Here is a 23773-nt window from a genome sequence, read left to right as displayed (position 1 = left end):
TATGCTGTGCTTATGGACTTAGTAACATTTTCATTATAAAGATTATTTTTATGAATTTGTTGTAATGTGGCCAACGCAATTGAATCATGCTGAAGTGTTTTTGTTAGGGACTGAGGATAATTTTCAATATTTTTATCTGTATAAATATAATGCTTAAGTAATGCATCTTGATATAGTCTTATTAAAATACAAGTTCTCATTGATTTTGGGGCAGGGAGGAGGGAAGCATGTCACCATAATAAGTAGAAAGAAACTTCCTGGGGTTATTCTTTTTCATGCAGTTTTCTTATTCAGATGTGGCTAGGAATAAGTTAAACAGCCTTCTGAATTCATTCCATTACAATCAAGTCTTCTGCTTATTTTTCTGTATCAGTGAAGTAAAATTGTTGATAAAAAAAAAAAGGTTTGTCAGTAGTACAGGTCTTGTAATTTGTTTTTCAGTATAAATAACATTAATATCATGATGCTTGACTTGCTGTTTGTCTTGTGTGTGTGTATATCTGAAGTTCTGTAGGTCTCTTGAGAGGGCAATGTAGGTTTTCTGCAGTTATAGTTCACACAGACACATGCACATACAAATTTATATATGCAAATTTATATATGCGTACAAATTTATATATGCTGCCCTCTCGAGAGAGCCATTGTATTTGCACAATTTAAAATACTTGTGCGTGTGTGCGCACATTTATATTTGCCAGATAGGCAAAAGGTGTCGATTGACATCACAGATACACTCGTTGCTCAAGGCAGAGAAAGTTTCACACAATGTGACCAGTACTGAGCGTCTTTGGACATAATTCTATGTAGATGTCCAAAAGACAGTGTCTACCCACTGACCTTGAAGTAGTAATAACTTGTAACAAGCGATAATCCAATCCTGCTGCATATTTGCTGCCTCTTCCTTCACTGCTTCACTCTGCATATCTTTCAATGGCAGTTTTGTGTCTTTAAACTTAATTTTGTCACAACTCTTTTCATTTGTGGTCTGTGTCAGTGCAGGAAAGCCAACCTCACTAGAAAACAGATTTTTTTTTAATTTTTTTAAAGGATTTTCAAAATCCTTTATTTTAATCCTGTTATTTTAAATGTTGTATTTTGCTGCTCACATAGTAGCAGTGTAAAGTAAAACACTCATAAAGCACAAAAAGAAACATAATATAATGCTATGACAAATAGTAACTCCCAAGACAGAAAGAAAATATACAATGATCAGTGTCTGTATTGAGAAGTAAGGTCAACATCGCCCCATTACTTCTGGCCGAGAGCTCTTTTGATTGCATTTGAACATTTATATTTGTATTGGGAAGTTTGGAGAATTGGGGTGAGAGAGAGCTTTAATGAACCCTTGCCTTGATGTTTGTATATGCATAAAATTAAAACTTCATGTGTGTGTTTATAGCCCTTGCTATACAGAATTTAGGGTCTAAACAGACAGAAGTACAGCAGGTAGGATATGTCAGAAAGTTGCAAAGAATATAAATGATACTTGGCATCACTTTTTAGTTGAAATTGATTGAAATGGTATTCTCTTTTTTGTGCATTTTGTTCTTGTTTTTGTGTTTTTGTTTTTTTCTATGTAGGAAAAATGGAAGAAATGGGTCTATGGGGGAAAAATACGGATGAGGAGAGGGGGAGAGGGATTTCTGGACTGATGTGTGGATGAGAATGAATTTCTGTTCTGGCAGTATGCCTGTTAAAATGTCTAACTTTGGACAACCAGTACACACTGCAATGATTATAACAAATTTTGTAGAGAATACATTGAAGGAGTGTGGAGCTCTCAGATAATAGACAAAGCCTGAAAGACTTGTTGAAAAATTCAAAGTGAATCCATAGATTGCAAGATCATATTGTTCCGAGGGGAGAAACACGTCTTAGGAAGGCAATTTCATCAGCATTCATAGCACTAAGCAGTGGCACAGTTCCCGCAAAGCCTGCTCCAGGAATGGCGTCATTTGTCCACACAAGGCCACTCGGACTGGCGTGCAAATCCTGAACAGCTGCCCCGCACAAACCCAGCGGCCTATCCAGCAAAAGAAGGGTTCCAGTCAGACATGTGAATGGGTATTCAACCCTCTGCAAAAGAAACTCAGCATGCCAGGCAGCAGACAGCAAGCAGAGTGCTTTCAGCAATGGGCAAAGCTCAAACAGGCGAGCCACAGGGAATTGTCGTGGTAGGAAATGGGCAAAGGCCTGAGGCCTGTTCGGCTGAGCCCTGTGGTTCCCACAAGGACACTGACAGAGCTCCCTGCCTGCCTGCAGCTCCAGATGTCCACAAAGCTGTCCGTTTTTGTCCAGTTTCTCTTTCACAGTAGCAAAGAAGGGCACTTCCACTGTCATGCTGGAGATGGTCTGCGGAGAGCCGGAGGCCTGGAGCTGGGAGCTCATAGCACTGCTCTGCAGCACCGCGTGCCCTGGGAAGACTGGGGATGAAAGCTGTGGCCATTGCTGCTCCAGCAGCTGGTGTATAGGCTCTGGGGTACGTTAGGCAGATATACACACTGATTGTACCACTTTTAGATTTTCTCTTAGTTACCTTTTGAGCCTATTAGGGCAGTCGTTAAGGAAGAGAGGAGCAGAGAGGCATCTTTGATCTCCCCCACCTAGATTGAGTGAATTAGCTAAATGGTGATTATCTTGCATTGTGCAATCATTATTGTTCATCACTCCGGCAGGCCGGAAAGAGCAATCATCATAGTTAACACAAGGCATTGTGATAACAGCATTGCATCCCAGCTTTAAACTGTTTACACTGAGCTTCTCTGTTACTTAAGTAACTCCCTGATAATGCTGTTAAATCTTTATTTTCTTTATTCAGCATTTAAACAGAAACATCTCATGTCCTCTGGCTGAAGTGGGTGTGGGTAGGGGATGGGTTTCTGTATTTGTGTGCGCGGCTCCCTCAATATCCCTTCAGAGTACTGATTGTAGTACACAACTGTGACCAAATACTTTTCATGAAATGTCAGATACAATAACATTTAGCTAGAGGATTTCATATGCTACTTGCAAATGAAAACATTATCAAGGTAACAGTTAAAGAAATGTATCGAGTTACTTTGGCATTTTCAGAAATGCTGTGTTTTATGCAAGTTGATCAGCAGGCATTAGCAACAGTATTCTACCTGGTGTGATTTCTTTTATGAGGAGATGGTAGTGCTCATTTTCAATGAGAAAATAACAATCTCATTTTTTATCCTGGAGTATTGTATATCTCTGTTTTCCCCAGTATACAGTAAGGTATTCAGAAACATGGAAGTGTAGAGTGTGGGAGGCAAAACGTTTCCTCCTCTGTAAATGCCTTGTATGTTAGACCTGCTTTTGAAAATCAGAATCATTAAAGAAGTCCTATATTACAAAAAAAAAAAATAAATCTGAAAATGTGAGCATTTGTGTAAAATATGCATGCATGTACACACACACTTTATTTGATAGTGCAGTTCATGCACAGTGGGTCAGTCTTGTTTGTGTGCATCTTTTGATGTTCTTTCACAGTACCATGAATGTGTGATGAATAAAGGCCCATGGATGAAGACAGGCATACAAAAACTCTACCTTTGCTAAAGCTGAGGGCACTCCATGAATGGCCAGCCTCATCTTAGAGGTTGAAAAGAGATGGATAACTTGGAGTCTAATCATCCCTGAGTGTGGCAGTGACCCAGCTGGCAATTCCATATAGTTAAGGGGTAAAACGTTATCTGCCAGATGGACTTGGGGTGTATTTAATAAATCTAGGAGCAGTAGCAGACGCTTCCAAGCTGGTGTGCTCTTAATTAGGAATTATTGAGGATGAGGATGAATTAAGATTTGTTAAGATTAAGATTTGCTTTGTTTCTCCAGAGCAGCACAAAGTGATTTGTACTGGCCACAGGAGGCAGATGTCAGTACCTGTCAAACTTCTCATATACTCTATTCAACTTCCTGCTGTCTTACAGCCTTGTGTGGCTTTTAAGACCTTCCTCATCATCTTGTTTCCTTTGTGTGAGGTAGCTGTGTGGGTATGCCCTTTTATCTGCCCCCAGAATCAGTTAAAGAGCCAGCGGGGATATGAGCAGGTTCTTTGCAGTGAGTCAGGCTTTGGAATGTGTGCCTAGCGGGGTTGTGGATAGGATTGTGGACCTTATCACCGGAGACATTCAAAACTGAAATGGATAAGACCCTGAACAAATACACCTTAAGAACTGTCTCTACTTCCGTAGAGAATTGCAATGAGAACCTTGATTGGTATGAATGGGGTGTGGAAGCACCAGGAGGAACAGCAGGAGTTGTAAGGATAGCTGGTGATGGCACCCAGATTAGCAGATCATCAAGATCACAGCACACATCTGCATAGTTGCAATTTTTTCCAGACACCCATATCAGGAGATAAAAGTCAGTGAGTAAATGCTGATGACTCACAGAGGTGGGACCCCACGAAGAGGCTGCTGTCTGTTGGTGCCTAAAGACAACAAAAGGTGCATCCAGAGCAGCACATGGTTGCCCATCAAAAAGAAATGGGGAGATAGGATGAAGACTGGATAGCCGGCATACCTCATCCACCATGTCATTGCAAGGAATGCATTTTCACACTGAATGTTGGGCAGACTACCTAGTTACATACATCTTGGTGCAACTGTTACACAGCATTGCAATATTGTTTTCTAGACTTTTCAGGAAGAGAGGTTTGGACCAGGTATCCTCCTGAGGTTCCTTTCCAATATAAGCTGTTCTGTCATTTTGTGATTTAACTGCAGGAATTAGTGGAGTGTGTTCCATAGACTCCACAGCACAGGAGGTAAGATCAGTATAGCTTTATGGTCCTTTCTTAAATCTCACGTTTGGGATTTTGCTTTTGTTCCAAATACTTATGTCCTCACTGGAAACACTTAAAGCTTTTGGTTTTCTTTTTTTTAAGAAATGGTTTTGAGTCACCCAGGTATAAGAAAAATCCTGAAGCATCTTCAGAGCGTGAAAGCTACAGTTTCATTTCCCCAAAAGAGATTGTGTTAACCGTCTGTTAAATAATCTCAAGACTTGAAAAAAATTCCATTTTGTGGGTCTTTTTGGTCAGAAAGCTGTAAATCTATGAAGTTCAGGGAGTGGGGACTGAAATGTCATCTCAGTCATTGCCTGGGATGGGATCAGTCATAAACAATGAGGATTATGTAGCCTCTTTAAATATAATATATATATAATGCCCAGACTGAACTCCTCACTTTGCAGGCTTCATCTCATCTTGTTTTTCATTGTGCTGAGCTGACTCTGAGGCTGGAGCCACAAATTATCCCTACTGTAGGTCTCTGCTGTAATGCTGTAATAGACCCATGGTATTCGGAATCATGCATGTCTGTCAGCTCTGCTGCAGCCCAGGTGTTGTGCTTGTTAGTTTGGATGTTTGAGTAAATACTGATTCTTTACAAGCACTAAAAGACTTGCTGTGAATCCCATCATCCACTCCTTGCCCACTCTTTACCCTTAATAGAATTTCCTTTTAAGAGAACCAAGCCATTTGTCATGTTGGCCTGACAACTCAGGGAGTAAGTGCTGTGAATGTCTCTTCCCTGCATCACTCCCCTTCCACTCCCAGTCTCTTCTGTTTTTTTGTTTGTTTGTTTTGTTTTGTTTTGTTTGTTTTTGTTTGGTTGGTTGGTTTCGTTTGGTTTGGTTTGGTTTCTATACCTACTATTTTGCATCACTGAGCTTGGTTTGGTAGTGAGAGAATTTGGTTATACAACAAAATCTAAACAGCTTTATCCTACATTTTACTTTGGCTACTTTTCTAGCATTTCACTTTTTTTTTTTTTTTTTTAATCTGGTATTTCCAGTATCAAAATTAATTCTAGGTTTTGTTCCTATGTCCCCTCCTGCTTTATCATGTTGGTATTTATCATGTTCATTCTTATCAGCATGGTAAGCAACAGAAGCCATATGATTTCTCCATTTATTTTTACATTGTTCAATACCATAGTATCCTGTTACTGATTTTTGTATAACACACAAAATTTTCCTCATCTCCTACCTCTGCCTATGGCTTAATATTGAGGGGTTTGGAGAACAATTATTACGAGGAGCAGCTGAGGGAGCTGGGGTTGTTCAGCCTTGAGAAGAGGAGGCTCAGGGATGACCTTATCGCACTCTATAGGTACCTGTACAGGAGGCTGTAGCGAGGTAGGGGTTGGTCTATTCTCCCATGTGCCTGGTTACAGGACGAGAGGGAACAGGCTGAAGTTGCGCCAGGGGAGGTTTAGGTTAGATATTAGGAAAAAACTTCTTTACCAAAAGGGTTGTGAGGCATTGGAATGGGCTGCCCAGGGAAGTGGTGGAGTCACCATCCCTGGAGGTCTTCAAAAGATGTTTAGATAGAGCTTAGTGACATGGTTTAGTGGAGGACTTGTTAGTGTTAGTTCAGAGCTTAGACTTGGTGATCTTGGAGGTCTCTTCCAATCTAGATGATTCTGTGATACTTTGGTTCCTGTAACTTGTAGCACAGAACCTGTAACCTACTCTTTACCAGCTGGCTTGACACTTTTATTGCTTCCCTTCCACATACCTAAACCCCTTCTATCTTGTCTGGCCGTCTTCCTAAACCATGTCATTCTGAATCTTTAAAACTCCCCATAAATTCACCTTGTGTATCAACTCAAACTTGCTTTTATTACATTCGAACCTTCTTTCACTCTGTGGGCTTCTGCTCCATAGCATGCTGATTTAGAAATTTATTTCTGTAGATTTTCTTTACTTGCACTTACCTCCCTCTGTCCACTCGATACATAAAACTCTTTCAGATTTATCATACCACTGCTGTCTGTTTTCTCTTGATTCAAGACTCCCTTCTGTAAGGATCCCAGGAATCTGAGATAGCAATCTTGCAAATTGTATTTTTTGTGTTGCACACACACAGCATCATTGACTCAACAGAAATGAGTTCCATGGCTTTGCATAGGTATAAGCAAGGGTAAGAATTACTGCAGAGTGCTTAGAAAAAATAGTGGGCATTTACTTTGAAGGGCCCTTTTTGTTCCATTTAAATTCAGTGCTTAATGACATTCTTATTAAGGTGTCATTGCAAGATGTCATCCAATCTTTAAAGCCAATTGTAAAGCATAATACTTAGTTTCCTTTTTTTAAATGAGTCAAAAGCTTACCAGGTGAAATGGTTATGGATTGCTACTGCTGGTGAGTGGGATCTTTCAAAAGCCAATGGTCTAGTGCTACAGTGGTTCCACCTGCTATATTCACAGAACATGAGACAAATGAGATCAGTGTTTCATTTGGACATGATACCAGTTCTGTGTGAGTGCATCAAATACTGATTGAACGTTATGTGAATGAAGTAAGTCCTTCAGACTCGATATCCTGCCAGTGAGGCCGCCACAATTTGTGTATTCATAAACACCATCAGTGAGATCTTGTCTGTTCCTTTCTGCGCGTCCCAGTGTATTAAAACAGGTTTATCATTTTGGGTAAGGAACAGTCTCCCCCAGTTTTTATGAATTACTAAATGACATCACATTTCTTTACTGAAGATGTTTCCTGGCTGGATTTGGGTACTATAAAGCACAGATGTTTGCAAGACTTCATAATGTGCCTATATAAAAAATATAATTGCATGCAGATAACTCAAATATCAGAATACATGCACTGCATTTAGAACAAGAAAGCAGCTTTCTCCTCAGAAGTCAATCTTAGATGTGTATGTATAACTTTTTGTTGTTTAAACACGTAACTTAGCATTTTCAACTAATCTGGAAACTGGATAACTTGTTTAGAGGTAACCTTGTCAAAGAAAAGTCACTCTTGTAAAGTCATAACTACAACAGATCAGTTTGGTCATTTGTCCTGATCGGCATATAAAGCTGTGGTCATTGCTGTGTGACGTGTGGTTGGCTTTTTGCAGCAATCATTTGGTCTGGTGAACTTAACATTCCCTCTCTGAGTAGCTGTTTCTCCCTCCACCCACCTTTTTTCTTCTGATCCATCCACATAGCAGTGTTCTGTAACGGCCTGCAGAAATCATCATCTTGTCTGGGAAAAATCACAGCAGCTAAAGTTTCTTAAACCTACCGCGAGCCTTGTTTCTTCAAATATGCAAGACGTTAATTAGCGTGACAGAACTTAGAAGTCTGGCATCTGAATGGAGGAACACCACCAGACATGATATGAATAGAAACGTTAGTATAAAGTTTTGAGTAAGTGCAGATGAAAGTCTCCACATCAATCACTTACCAAGGATCTGTTGCGGCAAGGAATCTCTCATGAGGAGTAAGGGATCTCTGCAGCAGACGTGACCTTGAGAGGGATCCCTGCTCAAGGGGAGATCCTGTTGTGCAGCCAGCCACCATGCCAAAGAGCTCAAAAAGCTCTGATGAAATCATAGATGTACCCGCTGTTGCAAAATATGCCCACCACAATTAATGGGAAATGTCCTTTAGGGTGTGCTTTCTGAGGGTGCCCTCCAGAAGCAGAGGACAGATACAAGCTCAGAAGCAGAGGACAAATATAAGCTCAGATGTCCTCAGGGAATAATTATTTGACTCTGGAGAAGACAGTAGAACTGGATCTCACTCAATTTCACTGAGCTCCTTCTGTCAAGAAGCCAAGCCCAAGGATAAAGGTACTCGAACTTGCTATAAATTGTGGTCCATGTTTGCAGAGATGTGAGAAAGTCACAGGGTCACAGTGGATGCTACGCTGCCTCTTGAACTGATTATTAGTGCAATACTCATAACCTTATCAGCCATGGTCTAGTAGGCTATCAAACAGCAATATGCTATATTGGTGCTTCAAATATGGAGCTTTCCCTGGAAAAGTAATAGCGTAAATGAAAGCCAAAGCTTCTCACCTGCTAAATAGATACAGTATAGATAATACATCTACAGTATTCTTTTTTTCTAAATCATCACTTTCTTGCAAATTATATGAATTCAGCACACTGGAAATGAAGGCATATTGAAATATGTGCTATCCTGTAATGTCTAGTAAATAAGGTCACGTACTAACTCATCTTTCTAGCATCCCTTCTTGGAAAAGAGACTTATGTAGTAAATAGGAGCCTCTTGAATGGTCCAGTTGCTTGTGTAAAAGGAGAGCAGAAGAGCTTCATTATTACAATTATTTTAACAAAAGGTTGTCATTTAAAGCAATTGGTATTTTAAAATGTTCTTGGTAATGTTTCTGTTCTATAAAAATATCTTTTCTTAGTTAGTAGAAGGCAAGAAATGTTTTTAATTTCCTGCTTTATTCCATAAGCCTCAGCCAAGCTGCTCAGTTGTGCTACAGTACTAGAAAAACTGATAACCTTGGGAATACTGACTAAAAAGCTGCTTTGTTGTTGGGGTTTTCATTATGTTCAGGGAAATCCAGAATTTGTGGTCTATTTTCTAGTTTGAATTTGCGCTAAAATTCCCATTCATCATGTCCAGTTAAGAAAATACCAAGGTCTGGCCTCAGTCATTAATATACACTAAACCAGGTTAATAGCTGAGTGTAGTAAATCTCAATGGGCATTTTATTTTTGGTTTTTAAAACCTTTAGAATTCCCTCTTATTATTTATGTCCTTTCTAATTATTTTAATAGACAAGCCATGTTTCTGAGTATGGCTTGATTACTTCCAAAATTCCTGAAGCAATGTTTGCCTTTTCTGTATTTTGTGCTTTAAATGTACTCAGTGAGTACCATTCAAACATTTTGATTTAGTTCAACATTTCAACTGTTATTATATAGTTACAAATAAAATTTCCTATCAGAAACACGTGAGAGGGATGCACAGTCTAAGCTGCTGTTGGTTGTTTAAGAAGATTCCTGTATTCCTCAGTGGCATAAAATAACAGCTGTGCCTATCATTTGATACAAATCAATTCAACTCTTTCATCTGTGTTTTTCAAATATGTTGGTTCTTTATTTTTTCATGTACCAGCGTCTAGAATTACAGGTGTGCATGCAGTAACGTTTCTGAGTATTTTTCTGGTTTCTTTACATGCAGTAACCATGCAACTGTGCATCACTGCTAGGCAGAAGTGGAGTTCCTGTAATACTTCTTCATTTTCAGCTGAAGCACTCAGATTTATAATAAAAAGGAAAAAAGGAAAATGATAAAAAGATAATTTTCTTATGACCATACGGGTCATAGATTGTAATTTGCTTACTGTTAGTATAAAAATATAACAAGAAATTTTTCTTTTTTATTGTTTCAGGGAACTTTCATTACCAAAGAAAAATGCTTTTTAAAATTAGCTGAAAATAAGGCTGGTTGGTAATAATATCAAGTGCTTGGAAAAAATAGGCAGTTAAAAGCAGTTTAGCACGTTTGTAATATCATTTTCCTTGTACATAAATCAGGCTGAATGGCCCTTTTACTGCAGATATTCAGTAAGAGGGATACACGTTATAGTCAAAGCTAATGTTCCCAATTGATACTTGTGTGTTGGGATCATTCAATTTCCATGAACACAGATGAAGACATAGAATTTAGCTTGTTGACAAGTGGTAAAGCTCTACTAATACTGTATTTTTTCATGTCTGGATTTTTGTGTGCTTGCTTTTTTAAAAAATATAAAAGATTCTTAAACATTTTTTCTTAGTTATATCATTGCAATTCTAATCTTGCATAATGCTGTTGAGTGAAAATGGAATTTATGCCATTGTTTGACATACCAACTATTGCTACATTGCCAGACTAATTTTCATCCCAGCCATAACTATTTTTAGATAGGTAAGTGAATTAAATTAAATACTAAAATCACAATTCACTATATCCAGGTTGAATTACTGTTTCCTGAGACCCATCCCTTTTCTTTTCAAGCTATTGGAATAATCTGCAATGCTGATTAACTAGGCCTGGAATAGTTGTTTATAAGTGTAAATCTCTGTTGAATACAGATTGTTTTCACCTATGTTTCTCAAACTAATTGAAGTAACTAATTGAAGCAGAAAACCTTGTTACCAATTATATGTAACTGACATGTAACCTTCGGTGTCAGTACTGTCCTGTATAATTCCCCCTCCATTTTTATTTTCTGTTTCTAATAACATAGAATAATAAAATCTTTTATATAATCATATCCTCAAAAATGTCTGAAACAGAATGAACCAACTTAAACATCCTTAAGTGTTGGGCAGATTGCTCTTAATGGCAACAGAAGAAGAAAAAAGTACAGATTTGTTCTATTCTAGGATTATTTTTAGTTCCATTAGGACAAAGCTAATATAACATTTCCTATTTAAATCTTATTTTGAAGGTTAATTGGAACTTAATATAATGCATTAAAATGGTTCTCCTGTGTGAAGAGGAATTTCTCATGGAATGATGTAATCAAGATTAATTTTCCGTGATTTTGTCTCACCTGGTTGCTTCCAAATTATATAACAGAAAATATGCCCAAAGAGAAGAAAACCAGTTCAGTCAGGTTTGGGGGATCTTTCATGTTTTTGTGTGTCACTCAACATCTTCTAGTGCAATGGTAATTTTTTTTTTTAAGTTATTTTTTTGTACTTCTTGACTTCTTTCAATTGCTTACATTCAAACATAAAATAGCAAGCAAAACAAGGAGGTAAGCTTCCAGATATTCCAAAATCTAATATAAAATCACAATGTCTTTTAATAATGTCTAATTTAAAGATAAGTGATAGATATATGTGGAGGTCATGTATTTAAATATGCCTATAATAAGAAATCTGGGCCAGCTTTTTACTTCTTTATCATTTTGTGTCTTTTCAAGTCGTATTCTACAATCAGTGTCCTACAGTCTCTTGAATTCTCAAAAGAGCTTTTAAAGGACACAAAAACTGAAGCAAAATAAATGGAACTACATCTTATTTGAGAAAACTGCCCCAAAACACCCCTGCTATCAAAGAAGAGAATGTCTAACCTTTCTCTAAATTAATGGTTTTAAGGTAATGAGTTGTGACATGAAATATTTTCTTATTGGAACAAATTACTCCTTGGTTTCAGTCATAAAGGAAAATCCATTGGCAGTGAGAAAAAAGTACAAGAGAAAATGCTAGACCAACCCAAGTAAGCAGGTTGTGAATCGATTAAGACGTTATAAAAAGTAATTTTGTTCAACAAGCATATTTCTAGAATTCAACTTGTTACAATTTTAGATACAAATTTCAAGCCTTTTCTTTCTACTTATTCATTTAGTATAATTAACAGTCTGTTTAAATGGACAGCTATTAAAAGAACAGATCCTTTGTCCTTTAGTGGTTTTATTCTTAAAGAGGCCACAAAGCAACCCACAGCCGTATGTCAGATTAAGTAGTCATTCAGCGTATTGCTATATAAATTGCTCATGAATTATATATGAGAAAAAAAAATCCCAAGAATTATTGGAAGAGGTTTTGCTGTGTCTACAAGCCTAACTAATAAAGCATTTCTTTTCTACATCATAGTCAATTTTAAGATTCATATCAGTACTGTAGTAGCCTCCAACTAGAATGAAAGTCATTCAGGAATAGTGTGGTTTCAATAAGGCGTTCACTGTTTATTCATACCATTTTCCACTATTACCTGACTCATAATGCAAGTTATTGGAATAACAAAAAAAGTATTGCAAATGATATTGCTGAGAGGAAATGGAGTCTGGTGATATCGAATGCGTACATGCAAAGGCTGTAGAAGGTACTCTAAGAGCCAGTGTCACAATATAGAACAGAGTGAACCCTGTGTCAGCTGAAAATATCTCTCTGCTTACTTTCCAGATTGGTGGGGGTGCAGGAAGAAAAAACTCAAACACATTAACTGTTTATTTTTATTATTACTATTTTAGATGATGCACTTATGTTCCATGACTTCTCATGCTAACTGATCAGAGTCCCATTAACTGCTTCGAACGTGAAAAGCTCTGATCTCCCAGATTTGGTATTTTTTTTTCATATTATAGTATGGTAGAGGATTAAGAGAGATCAGGCAAAGACTCAAAATGTTTTAACAAAAAATTATTATAAAAAATAATTGTATTTGATATTAGTTACTTGTGAAGCAGTCAATAATATAGAGATATTTGTTGCGTGTATTGCAGAATCTCTCTTCCGTGTATTTTGGGGGTTTCTCTGAGAAATTACTTCATTGCCTATCCCATTAAAAAGTGCTTTCATGAAAGGGCATTTTTCATAGCAGTTTATACAGCTGACCATAAACTAAATGTGGCTCAGTATGCCACATTCTGTAGCTTTTGTGCAAAGTCACACATTGATGAGCGCTGACAAGGAAATGCCCATTGTTAAAACCCATCCAATGTTAGTAGAAATGTGGCATGAAGCAGGTTGGACATGCAATAGCTGCTGGCGCTTTGAATATCCTCTATTCAAGTGTGAGATTAGTAAAGCAGTTTGGGTTTTTTGTTTTGGTTTGTTTGGGATTTTTTTGCATTGTGCTTCGCACAAGCTGGAAGAATCTATGCAATGGTCATTTCCTGCTGAGTCAGAATGCTGCAAAGCTGTTTGAATGTGAATGCAGTGGTCCACTGGAGATGGTTGTTTCCTGGTCTGTGCTGGAGAAGAGGTTGCAGTTTGTTTGGGGAAGCCAGAAGTGATCAAAGAGCTTCTTTGAGTTTTCTGAAGGAAAGTATTTTGATATGTTTCTAAAATGCTTCTTTCAAAACACAGTTTCTCTCTTTAGCTGCTTGGCTTTTTTTTTTTTTTTCCGAGTGAATTTCTAACATTTGTGAATATGTGGTTGCTGGAAGAGATAGCACTTCAGAGTGTTTAGCAGATAATATTGAAAGAGGCTAGAAAATAACAGATCTGTAAAGATAACTCTGGATTACTTAACAGAAGTAATTTTAGTAAGTGGGATTTACCCAATATATTTGTCTAAACAGAAATCTTAGCATATGGGTATTTCCATCCAAACCAGAGAAGTTGGACTACTTCCTCTCTTTTAGCAGAATCAGACTGAAAGGTCTCCCAGCTGTATTCCTGCTTTACTACTAATTTTGTTTCCCTCCCTTCCACCAGTTTTTCCCCGTGTGGAGGAGAATAGACATTTCCTTGCAAGTGAACCTTTGCAAGAACTTCTTTTTCTTGGAAAGTAAGTCTCTATGTATTTATTTCTCCCTCTGTACTTTTTTCATTCTCCGGTTCCCTAAATACAAATAGCTTGCACTTAGAAGAAACACTTTGAAAACCTTTCAGAATATCACTTCGGGTAGCTCTATGGATGATGATATCATATGCGAGTTAATTATTGACCTCATGTTAATTTGCCAATATTTCACATATAACCTATGGTTACATTAACAGAAATGAAGTGTTAGAGATAAAGGATAAAAGGTTGGCTCGATAAACTGGGCAAGGATGATCTTTCATTAGAGAAGGGAAGCACGAATTTCCCATTTTCTTTGCCAGGCCAGCATGACTGAGCTCTGAGATTGAGAGCTTCATCTACAACTAATTGTTTCTGGCCCCTCATCAGCACATTTTGCCTACAGAATGTTTGACAGGCAAGTGCAAAGATCAGCCGTAACACACTGAACAGCCCATTCACCTCACTCCACACCTGGAATGAAAGCCTGCAGCCTGCTTCCAAGCCATGATTAGTAGCAATCTGATGGATAGACAACAGCTCGTTCAGGCTGGTGTTGTCCATCACGCTCTGTCTGGCCATGTCTGGGGTGGCACACAAGAACATGCTGTTTTTATTCAGTCTGGTTCTGTGGATGGCCTTCCCTTGCTCTCAGGGGGTGATACTCCCCCTGCTTCTGGGGCAGCCCTCCAGCAGTCTGCTGGATCTCTGCAGAGGCTGCTGTCATTCTGCCATCTGGTCGGGATGCCTCTCTGTCTTCAGCTTTTCTCCCTTTTTAGTAAAAAGGTCAAGTAGATCAGACTTCAAGGTACAGGCCAGGTGGCATGGGGAAGAGAGGGAGTTGGAGTAGCACCAGGACTAAAGTGAACAGGAATGATGGATTCATTGCTGCAGTCCTTACCAAGACCGAAAACAGTACCAAGACAGAACTCTTACAAAAGACAAGTGCTTGTCACAGAGTAATAGATCTGCTTGTTCTTGGGTAAAGTGCAATGGATTCTGTTATCATTGAACACATCTAACTTTTTTATATTTTGCTCTGAAAGCTGCTGTTCGTAATAGCCACTGGAATGAAAAGTTCTGCAGTTGGACTGTGTTGATCCCATCAGAAATGTTTTGTGGAAGACAGAATAGCAAAAGGTATCTAGGCTTCCTTGTAGAAAGGAATTCATACGTAAAATGAAAGAGTGATCATCTACAAGACATGTTTAGCTACACAGGCAGCTGTTGGCCTGATACCACAGTCAAAAAAAGGGCAAAGCTGCTCATACAGACCACATAAAGTGAATTAAGGATACCAGAACACTGAATCATGGAATAATCATAATAATAAAGAAGCGTCTTAAAGAGAAGAGGAATACAAAACACAAACACACTCCCTTTTTCTTCATACTACTGCAGCTTCTCTTGCTTTCAGTACACAGAGCAAGCAGATGTATGTGAATTGCTACCTTTTTGGTAGGGAACTGGAATTCAAAGGTGCACCAGTTGATCCGTTCCCTTTTTCCTTATTCTTATTTCCTTATTCCTTATTCTGCCAGTTTCTAGTAAATATTCACCTGGGATACATCTAAAAGACAAGGCAGAAAATCTTAGACAATAAGTTGCTCGAAGGAATAATAGTTGGCCATATTTCTCAAGAAATTTCTAATTTTCTCAAGAAATGGGGTCAATTTGAAGTCAAATTTCATTTATTTTTTTCAGTTTTCTAATATTCTTCCATGTCTTTGATTGGAGAGCTTTTTAGGGTATGTGGCATATTAAGCTTAAAAAAGTGTCAGTCTTAAACAGAGAAAAAATGAGTGGGAAAGTAGGTATTGAGGAAAAAAAAAGAAAATTAATAAGAAGTCAGGTAAGAGAATGAGACGGAAGCAGGATCTAAACACAACAGATCTGAGAAGGTAAAAAGAAAAGAAGTCTGAATATTAATAGGAATTAGTGGATACATTTTTGTTTTCAAAGGAAAGGATGTATAAATGCAAAGTAGCAGTCAGTGCAAATCACACTAGAACACATAAGGAAAAATGCAACATCTCAATCAAAGAAAATGGCAAACGATCACTGATGTTTTAATGTGTTAATATGTTCTGAAGAGGCTGTGAAGAGAGAAGTGTGCTGAAATTATCTCTATTATACAGTACATACAGTAAAAAGTTTGAAAATAATTCGTAGAATAGCTTATGAATGAAACTACAATAGGAGGATCGTTGTTGTCTGGAAATGAAGGAAATGATCCCAATTTACTATTTGGGACTTGGAACAGAGTCGTTACTCCTTCTATTAATGCTAAATTTGGCAACATGATGCCAGTCTACAGGAAGGTCAGGAAGGAGGATCCAGAGAATTACAGGCCTATCAGCCTGACCTCAGTGGCAGGCAAGTTCATGGAGCAGGTAATCCTGAGTGCCATCACAAGGCTATCACATACAGCACAACCAGGTTATCATATGGCCAGTCAGCGTGGGTTTATGAAAGGCAGGTTCTGCTTGACTAGCCTGATTTCTTTCTGTGATAAGATAAGCCGCTTAGTGGACAAGAGAGAGGCTGTGGATGTTGCTTACTTGGACTTGAGCAAAACATTTGATGCTGTTTCCCACAGCCATCTGGAGAAACTGGCTGCTCATGGCTTGGACTGATGTGCTGTTCTTTGGGTGAAAACCAGGCTGGATTTTTGGACCCAAAGGGTCACGGTGAGTGGAGTTGAATCCAGTTGGAGGCTGGTCACAGGTGGTGTCCCCCAGGGCTCAGTACTGGGGCCAGGTTTTTTTAAATATTTTTAATATTTTTAATCTTGGTGAAGGGATCGAAAGCACCCTCAGTAAGTCTGCAGAGGACAGCAAGTTGGGTAGGAAGGCCCTGCAGAGGGATCTGGATAGGCTGGACCGATGGGCCACATCCAGTTGTGTGGCATTCAACAAGGTTCAATGCCAGGTGCTGCACTTGGGTCGTAACAACCCCATGTAGCAATATGGACATGAGGAAGAGTGGCTGAAAAGGTTACCTGGAAGAAAAGGGTCAGGGGTTACTGGCTGACAGCCAGCTGGTAGTATGGCCATCAGGACTAGGGAAGAAATTGTCCCTCTGTGCTTGGCCGCACCTCAAGTACTGTGTTTGGTTTTGGGCCTCTCACTGCTAGAAAGATACAGAGTTACTGGAATGTGTTCAGAAAGGAGCAAGAAGATGGTGAAGGGCCTAGAAAGCAAAATATAGGAGGAGTAGCTGGGGGAACTGGGGCAGTTTATTCTGGAGAAGGGGAGGCTGAGAGGAGACCGTATTGCTCTCTACAGCTGCCTGAAAGGAGGTTGCAGCAAGGAGAGTGTCAGTCTCTCTCCTCAGGTGCCAAGCAATAAGGGACAAGGGCCTTAAGTTGTGTCAGGTGAGGCTTACTTTGGATATGAGGAAGAATTTCTTCACTCAAAGGGTGTTTAGGCCCTGGAATAGGCTGTTCAGGGAGGTGGTGGAGTCACCATCCCTGGAGGTATTTGAGAAATGTGTGAACATGGCACTTAGGGATATGGTGTATCGGTGGGACACAAGGGGTCAGGTTGATGGTTGGACTTGATCTTAAGGGATTTGTCCAACCAAAATGATTCTGTGTTGCTGATCTGAGTTCACCTCAGGCACAGAAAATTAATGATACTCACGATGTGAAAGTTCAAAACTATAACTTTGTTTGTTGGCTTTTTTCTTAACTTTTCAGCAGTACCTGCCTTCATGTGGGTTGGCATTTCACTTTCTTAGGTCTGTTGTGTGTTTTTTTTTTCTTTTTTCTTTCTTCATCCTTTGGTATGTTAGTATCTGATGACATTTATATATGCCAAAAAGTTATCTAAAAGATGATATTTGGAATGAAATAAAAAGGGTAGTGGAATGAAGAAGGAATCCTGAAGTGTAACGAAGGATAAAGGATAGGTTATAAGAACAGTAGGAGACGTACTTTTTGTCTTGTGGAAGATATTTACACTCTGAAAGTTATGGATCAACCTTCTTGTGTTTGCATTGCCTAATTTGTGGAGCACACTACAAATATAGTCACAGTATGAATAAGAAAAACAGTGGTGAGGCAGAGATGGAAACTAAAAGCGCTAAAATAAGATGGAAGAGGCAGGAAAAAAAAATGAATGGGGTGGGGGTGATGTCTGTTATAAATTCTTACAGAAATATGTTTTTTCTTCACTATGTTGTCTTTTTTTTTTTTTTCCTCATCATTGCAATGTCTGTAGTGTTAACATCTTTGTTTTAAAATCCAGGAGGTGTGTTTTAAAAATTCAGTCACTAATAGACCTAATATTGTGCAGAGCATTAAGAGACAGAATGGCAAATACTCCAAGCACCGTAAAAACAAAAAGCCCATGAAAGAAGTTTTACTATACATTGTGGTTGACAGGTAAAATGCATTGATGAAAGGAGTCTATGGCTTGAAAGAGGGAACTTTTTGCCTTGTAGGAGTAAGTAAAAATTTACTAAGGAAGATATAAGTTATACCGAAAGGAACCAAATGTTTACTAAAACCAAGAGTCAAGAAACAAGTTTATTGAAAGAGAGCCACTTCTTTCATATTGCATGTGCCTGCAGTTTACTGGTAATACAAGAGGCAGTTGGGCCCAGGTGCTGACCCATTGCTAGGGCAAGTTTCTTGCTACGAAGAATAGCCTGGCGGTGAAGGAGAGAGCTTGAAAGCCTGCAAAATTGCAGTGCCACACCCGTCTTTGTGAGGAAGCATCTGCTTGCATCTGGGAGAATTTTATATCCTCTGGCAGACAACACCATTTTGTGACTGCTGGTAATTATAGCTCCCCGTAGCCCTGGCTAATGTTTTGTTTTTAATACACGGATTATTTCCTGAAGTCACGAAAATGTGTGGTTACATAATACAACAAAACATTTGTTACGGGAGGCTGATGTGTCTGGTGGCAAAAACACTGCACAGGACGGGAGTGCAGCGGAGCAAGCATGCCACAGGCCACTCCTTAGCGGAGGTGTGAAACAGCTGTCACAGCCATAAAACTCTTGGAAGCCAGTACATCTGGAAAATGCCCTTGAGAGACACGTTAGCCTTCACCCTAGCGTTTTCATGGTCTCTGATCGGCTCTGTGTTTAGCAGTTATGTGAATAGACAGAAAAAGGAGTTGTTCCTCAAGCAGCAAAATTAATAAAGCCTGATCGTTTACAAATTTGACATACCTCCCCATATACTTCTTTACAAATAGCTACAGTCCTTTTCTGTGTCCCCTTCTCCCCCTAAAACTCTTCATTGCTCCAGAGTATCACCAGTTTCTTCCTGTGTTGCACTCTCTGCTTGAACATCAGGCAGCACATGGCCTGCTCAGAGCAGAAGCTGGCTGTGTGCTGACTGACCATTGCCCTCCGGGAAGAGTGATTGTTATAAACCTCTCCTTCCTCCTCTACCCAACTGCTGGTGTTCACTACTTTTTTAGAAACTTAATTATCTTCACTACTGCTGCACCTCCGCCAATTTGTTTGAAATTGGACAGCAGGTTCAAAAGTTATCGAGAAAGACAAAAAGCACCAGAGGCTAGGTCTCATTTCCTTAGGAAACCAGGGTTTAAACAAGCAGTCACAGGTCTGTAATTAGATTGCATCTTCTGCTGAGAATTTCATGGGCTGAGGGAATCAAAGTTACTCACAGAGAAGTTTTATCAGCATGACTGCCACATAGGTCTCATATGCCATAGAAAAAAATATGCTGTGGAGCTATTTTTAGCAAAGGAAGCTAAGCTTGTAAAAAATATAACCTCCTTGTTTCACCTGCTTTTTCCTTTTTTTATTCCCACAGAAATTCCATGTTGTCTTTTTCAGATGGATGCCTGGCTAAGAGAGGACATACAGTACAGAATCTCTAGCAGAAGCTGAAAATGGATGACTTCTACTGATGCTTTTTGATAGCTTCATCTCCTCTTTTCCTGTTTGAGATGGGTGATACGATCATCAGGAAAAAGTTCTAAATAAGCCTGAGTGAAATCTTTTATCCCTTGACTCCTCTTTCCACGAATCTACAAATCACCAGAAGAAATGACCAGTCAACTACCAGAGGAGTCTGTGGAGACCCAGAGCTCAGATGAGCTTGAGTGCAAGATCTGCTACAACCGCTACAACCTGAGACAGAGAAAACCAAAAGTGCTGGAGTGTTGTCACAGAGTGTGTGCCAAATGCCTTTGCAAGATCATAGACTTTGGTGATTCTCCTCAAGGAGTCATAGTGTGCCCGTTTTGCAGGTTCGAAACGTGCCTGCCAGACGATGAGGTTAGTAGTCTTCCTGATGACAATAACATCCTTCTGAATTTAGCTTGCGGGGGAAAGGGAAAGAAGTGCCTACCAGACAACCCAACAGAACTGTTGCTGACTCCCAAAAGGTTGGCATCTCTGGTCAGCCCTTCTCACACTTCTTCTAATTGCCTGGTTATAACAATCATGGAAGTACAAAGAGAAAGTCCCCAGACTCTGAGCTCGACGCCCGTGGTGGAATTTTACAGGCCTACAAGTTTTGACTCTGTTGCAACCGTGTCCCACAACTGGACAGTGTGGAACTGCACATCTTTGCTCTTCCAGACCTCAATTCGGGTGCTAGTTTGGTTGCTAGGTTTGCTGTACTTTAGTTCCTTGCCTTTAGGGATTTACTTACTGGTATCTAAGAAAGTCACCCTTGGGGTTGTCTTTGTAAGCCTTGTTCCTTCGAGCCTTGTTATTCTCATGGTTTATGGATTTTGCCAGTGTGTTTGCCATGAATTTCTAGACTGCATGTCTTCTTGATAACAAATACAGTGAAATAAGATGCATTGCCATGTGTAGCATAGTTGATTTAGCCTGTCTCTGTATTCTTATTTATTCTTATTGTTGTCCATACCACTAAATGGAAGCAGTGACCCATGTTACGCAGTTCTTTTTTATTTGATTATTTATTGGTTTTTGTTTTATGTTTTAGCTAAGTAATGGGCATAAAATTTACATGCTGATTTTAATGGGCTGGGTTGTAGAAAGACATAAAGGAAATTTGGTGCCTGCTCCTGCTGCCACTATTCAGATGAGTAACTCTTTGCTTTGTATTGGCTTGATCATGTAAGTTAAAGCTGCAGGATCTGCCATAGAAGAAATTAGTACAACAGGCACCTTCCAGTTCAGAGTACAGCATCTCTTAATGCAAAGCATCTCGTGCTCTGGAATATCTGTCATTTCTGGTAGCAAATGAAATCACTTTGCTAGTTAACACTAGATGAAAAATAGCTTACCATTTCTTTTTCCAGTTCTTGTTACAGCAAAAATATTTGAGGGATGCCCAGCGGTCAAAGATTTTTTGTGTTCTGAGACATGAGGAACCTTTTTTTTTTTTTTCCCCGTGCTAAAAATGTGTCTCCAAAACACTTTCCCCAAACAGAAGCCCACTTTACTTGTTCTGTAGATGCAGTTTCATCTGAGAAGCTCCTGCTAATGAGTACTTTCAGGGACCCAGCCACACATTTGCTATCTTTTAGGGGTGCTTTTTAAGTGTGCATTTGCCTTAGTTTTTCTTTGAGGGTTCAGAGATATGCAGACTTCTCCATCTGTGTTCCATAATGATTACCCTCCCTCCCAACATTTCCACCACCACATGACATTTCTGACCCTTTAGCCCTTGTAATGGGTTTTCTGACCAATTTCATGCGTAACTACTTTTGGGTAGTTAATATGGAAAGTTTCCCTTACATGACTTCAGCTGTCACAATAGATCTTTATTCCTGATCACTAGGAAATGAACCTGCAATGACTAATACACATTTCAGAAAAAAATCTGACATGGTTAACATGGTGTTTTGTTTGTTTTTGTTGTTTTGTTTGCTTTCTGAGCTCACAGAATGGGCACTGTAAGGAGGTACTATGACTTTTGGGAGTATTCTGTTTAGCGTGTTGTCCTTCATAATGTTAAATACCCTGAACTCCCTCTGCCACCCTTGTGAGCTGACAGCACCCTAGATATGGCAATTAGCCTGACTGGACTAGTTGAGTTCAGAAGAATTACTGATGATTTACCATTCCACAAATACAATGAGGCCCTGTGAGGTTTGCCTGTATGTTGCATGGTTTAGGCTACTTTTTCCAACTACTGGAAGGGCGTAAAAATAAGAAATGTTTAATTTTTGTGTGTGTAACTAGGTCTAGTCAACACCACAGCTGCAACCTCATTTTTCTGAGCACAGCAGGGTGAAAACTGAGAAGAAGCAGTTGATCAGTGCAAGCACAGCTTTTGGATCAGGCGCAAGATTTAGTAATCTCAAGGCAGTGTAAGAGGGAGACGGGTTGGCTGCGTGAAGACTGAATATATGGCCTAACAATATATTCACAGAGCAAACTGACTTTGGTAAAAATGAGAAATGCCAACGGGAAAAGGAGATTATAAGTGGTTGTTGTGTCTATCAATGGGATTTGAAGTCAAGTTGGTCCAGTTTTTGTAGATCGTACAGATGGTGTCTACGGTTTCATTCCTATTGAAATCATGGGGAAAATGTGGAAATGTGAAGGTCCTGCTTTTCTTGACACTCGAGTTTATAATAGTGCATATATATGTGTGTGTATGTATATATAGACACATATGTAAGAAGAAAACATATAGCAAAATAATAGTTTTCAAGTGTGTGGAGTTACAGAGCTGTGTACTGAATGACGAAAGGAAATGTTTCAGACTTTTCTGTAATCACTTGATAACAATTAGAACTAAAATACTTTCAGAATTCCTAGAAATGACTATTCCGAAGTAATTGTTTTTAATGTTTGTTGTAAAGCACATATGGTTAGAAGAGCTGTCATCTCCGATCCAGGTATACTGCAAGGTTTGACTCGTCTATGAACTCATAAATTTTAAATATCCAATAACAATCATGTCAAAAAAGCAAGAAAGATAGAAATCTGTGTGATTTAATAGTACTTCATAACTTTGGGAGAAGATGTATTTGTAGTGTTAGGGCTTTATGTATTTTAGGGTTTGTTCAATTTGTCTGAATATAATATCTCTAATAAAGGGCTGGCTAATACAGGAAGTAGGTTTTGCAAATGTGTGATGTATCTGTATTGCCTCTGTACAATGTGTCTGCAGTGCTACCTGTTGTCTTTTTTCCTTTTTTTTTTTTTTATTCCATTTGATTATGATTATTTTAGCTCCATCATCAGATATTTTGTGCTCTGTTTTAAAACAGAGCCTAATCTTGGCAGGATTGCAGTGGTTACATATCACAGCACAAATAAATACACTCATTATTATACTTCACTATTTTTAAGACTGCCACCCAGTTAAATTTATGCTGTTATTTTAGACTGTGCTGCAATACTAATCCACTCAAAAATGTGAGTGCAGGAAAACATACTGATTGTGTAGCTGTTCCATTGCTCAGCCAGAGCACGTTATTAAAGCTTCGGTCTCATAAAATTCCTGTATGACTTATAATATGGCCGTTGAGAATTGCCAGGAGGTCTAAATCTCAATTATTTGTAGAAAAGACGTGAAAAGATATTGCTGTGAGGCTGAGGCTAGGAGAACTTCAGCTATTACTGTTTAACTGTTTGCATTCTCTGCCACCCTTAAGACTCAGAAGCGAAAACTCGTGACCTGTGTCCTCTGCAGTGGAGTGGCTCTGCTGAAGTCTGTATAACTGGGGCTCGAACTAAACCCTGCCCACCAGTGTTTCCCTCCCTTTCTGTGGCTTTTTGCTCTCCGTGGACAGTTATGTCTCCTGTGATGGTAAAATCCCGCTACATTTATGCCAAGAGAATCCTCTTTGAGT

The 23773-nt window shown here is 39.0% G+C and overlaps 1 protein-coding gene across 6 annotated transcripts in view; it reads left to right on the top strand.

Moving 5' to 3' along the window:
• The window catches only part of RNF182 (ring finger protein 182), a 31233-nt gene extending 8201 nt beyond the window's left edge, over positions 1-23032 (top strand). For 3 of the 6 annotated variants that reach the window (XM_068674771.1, XM_068674767.1, XM_068674768.1), the window contains one exon: positions 19801-23032. In XM_068674771.1, coding sequence (XP_068530872.1) covers positions 20037-20774 — 738 coding nt within the window. In that variant the 5' untranslated portion in view covers positions 19801-20036 and the 3' untranslated portion in view covers positions 20775-23032. Of the gene's footprint in view, positions 1-1580; positions 3384-13936; positions 14010-19800 lie in introns of those variants that run through there. The other 3 variants (XM_068674769.1, XR_011094010.1, XM_068674770.1) reach the window with 3 other exon arrangements.
• Positions 23033-23773: the final 741 nt, after the last annotated feature.

This window comes from Anas acuta, chromosome 2, assembly GCF_963932015.1.
Source record: "Anas acuta chromosome 2, bAnaAcu1.1, whole genome shotgun sequence".
Classification (NCBI taxonomy): domain Eukaryota; kingdom Metazoa; phylum Chordata; class Aves; order Anseriformes; family Anatidae; genus Anas; species Anas acuta.
Note: the sequence above shows the minus strand (reverse complement) of the source record. Positions and strands in the feature narration are given on the sequence as shown.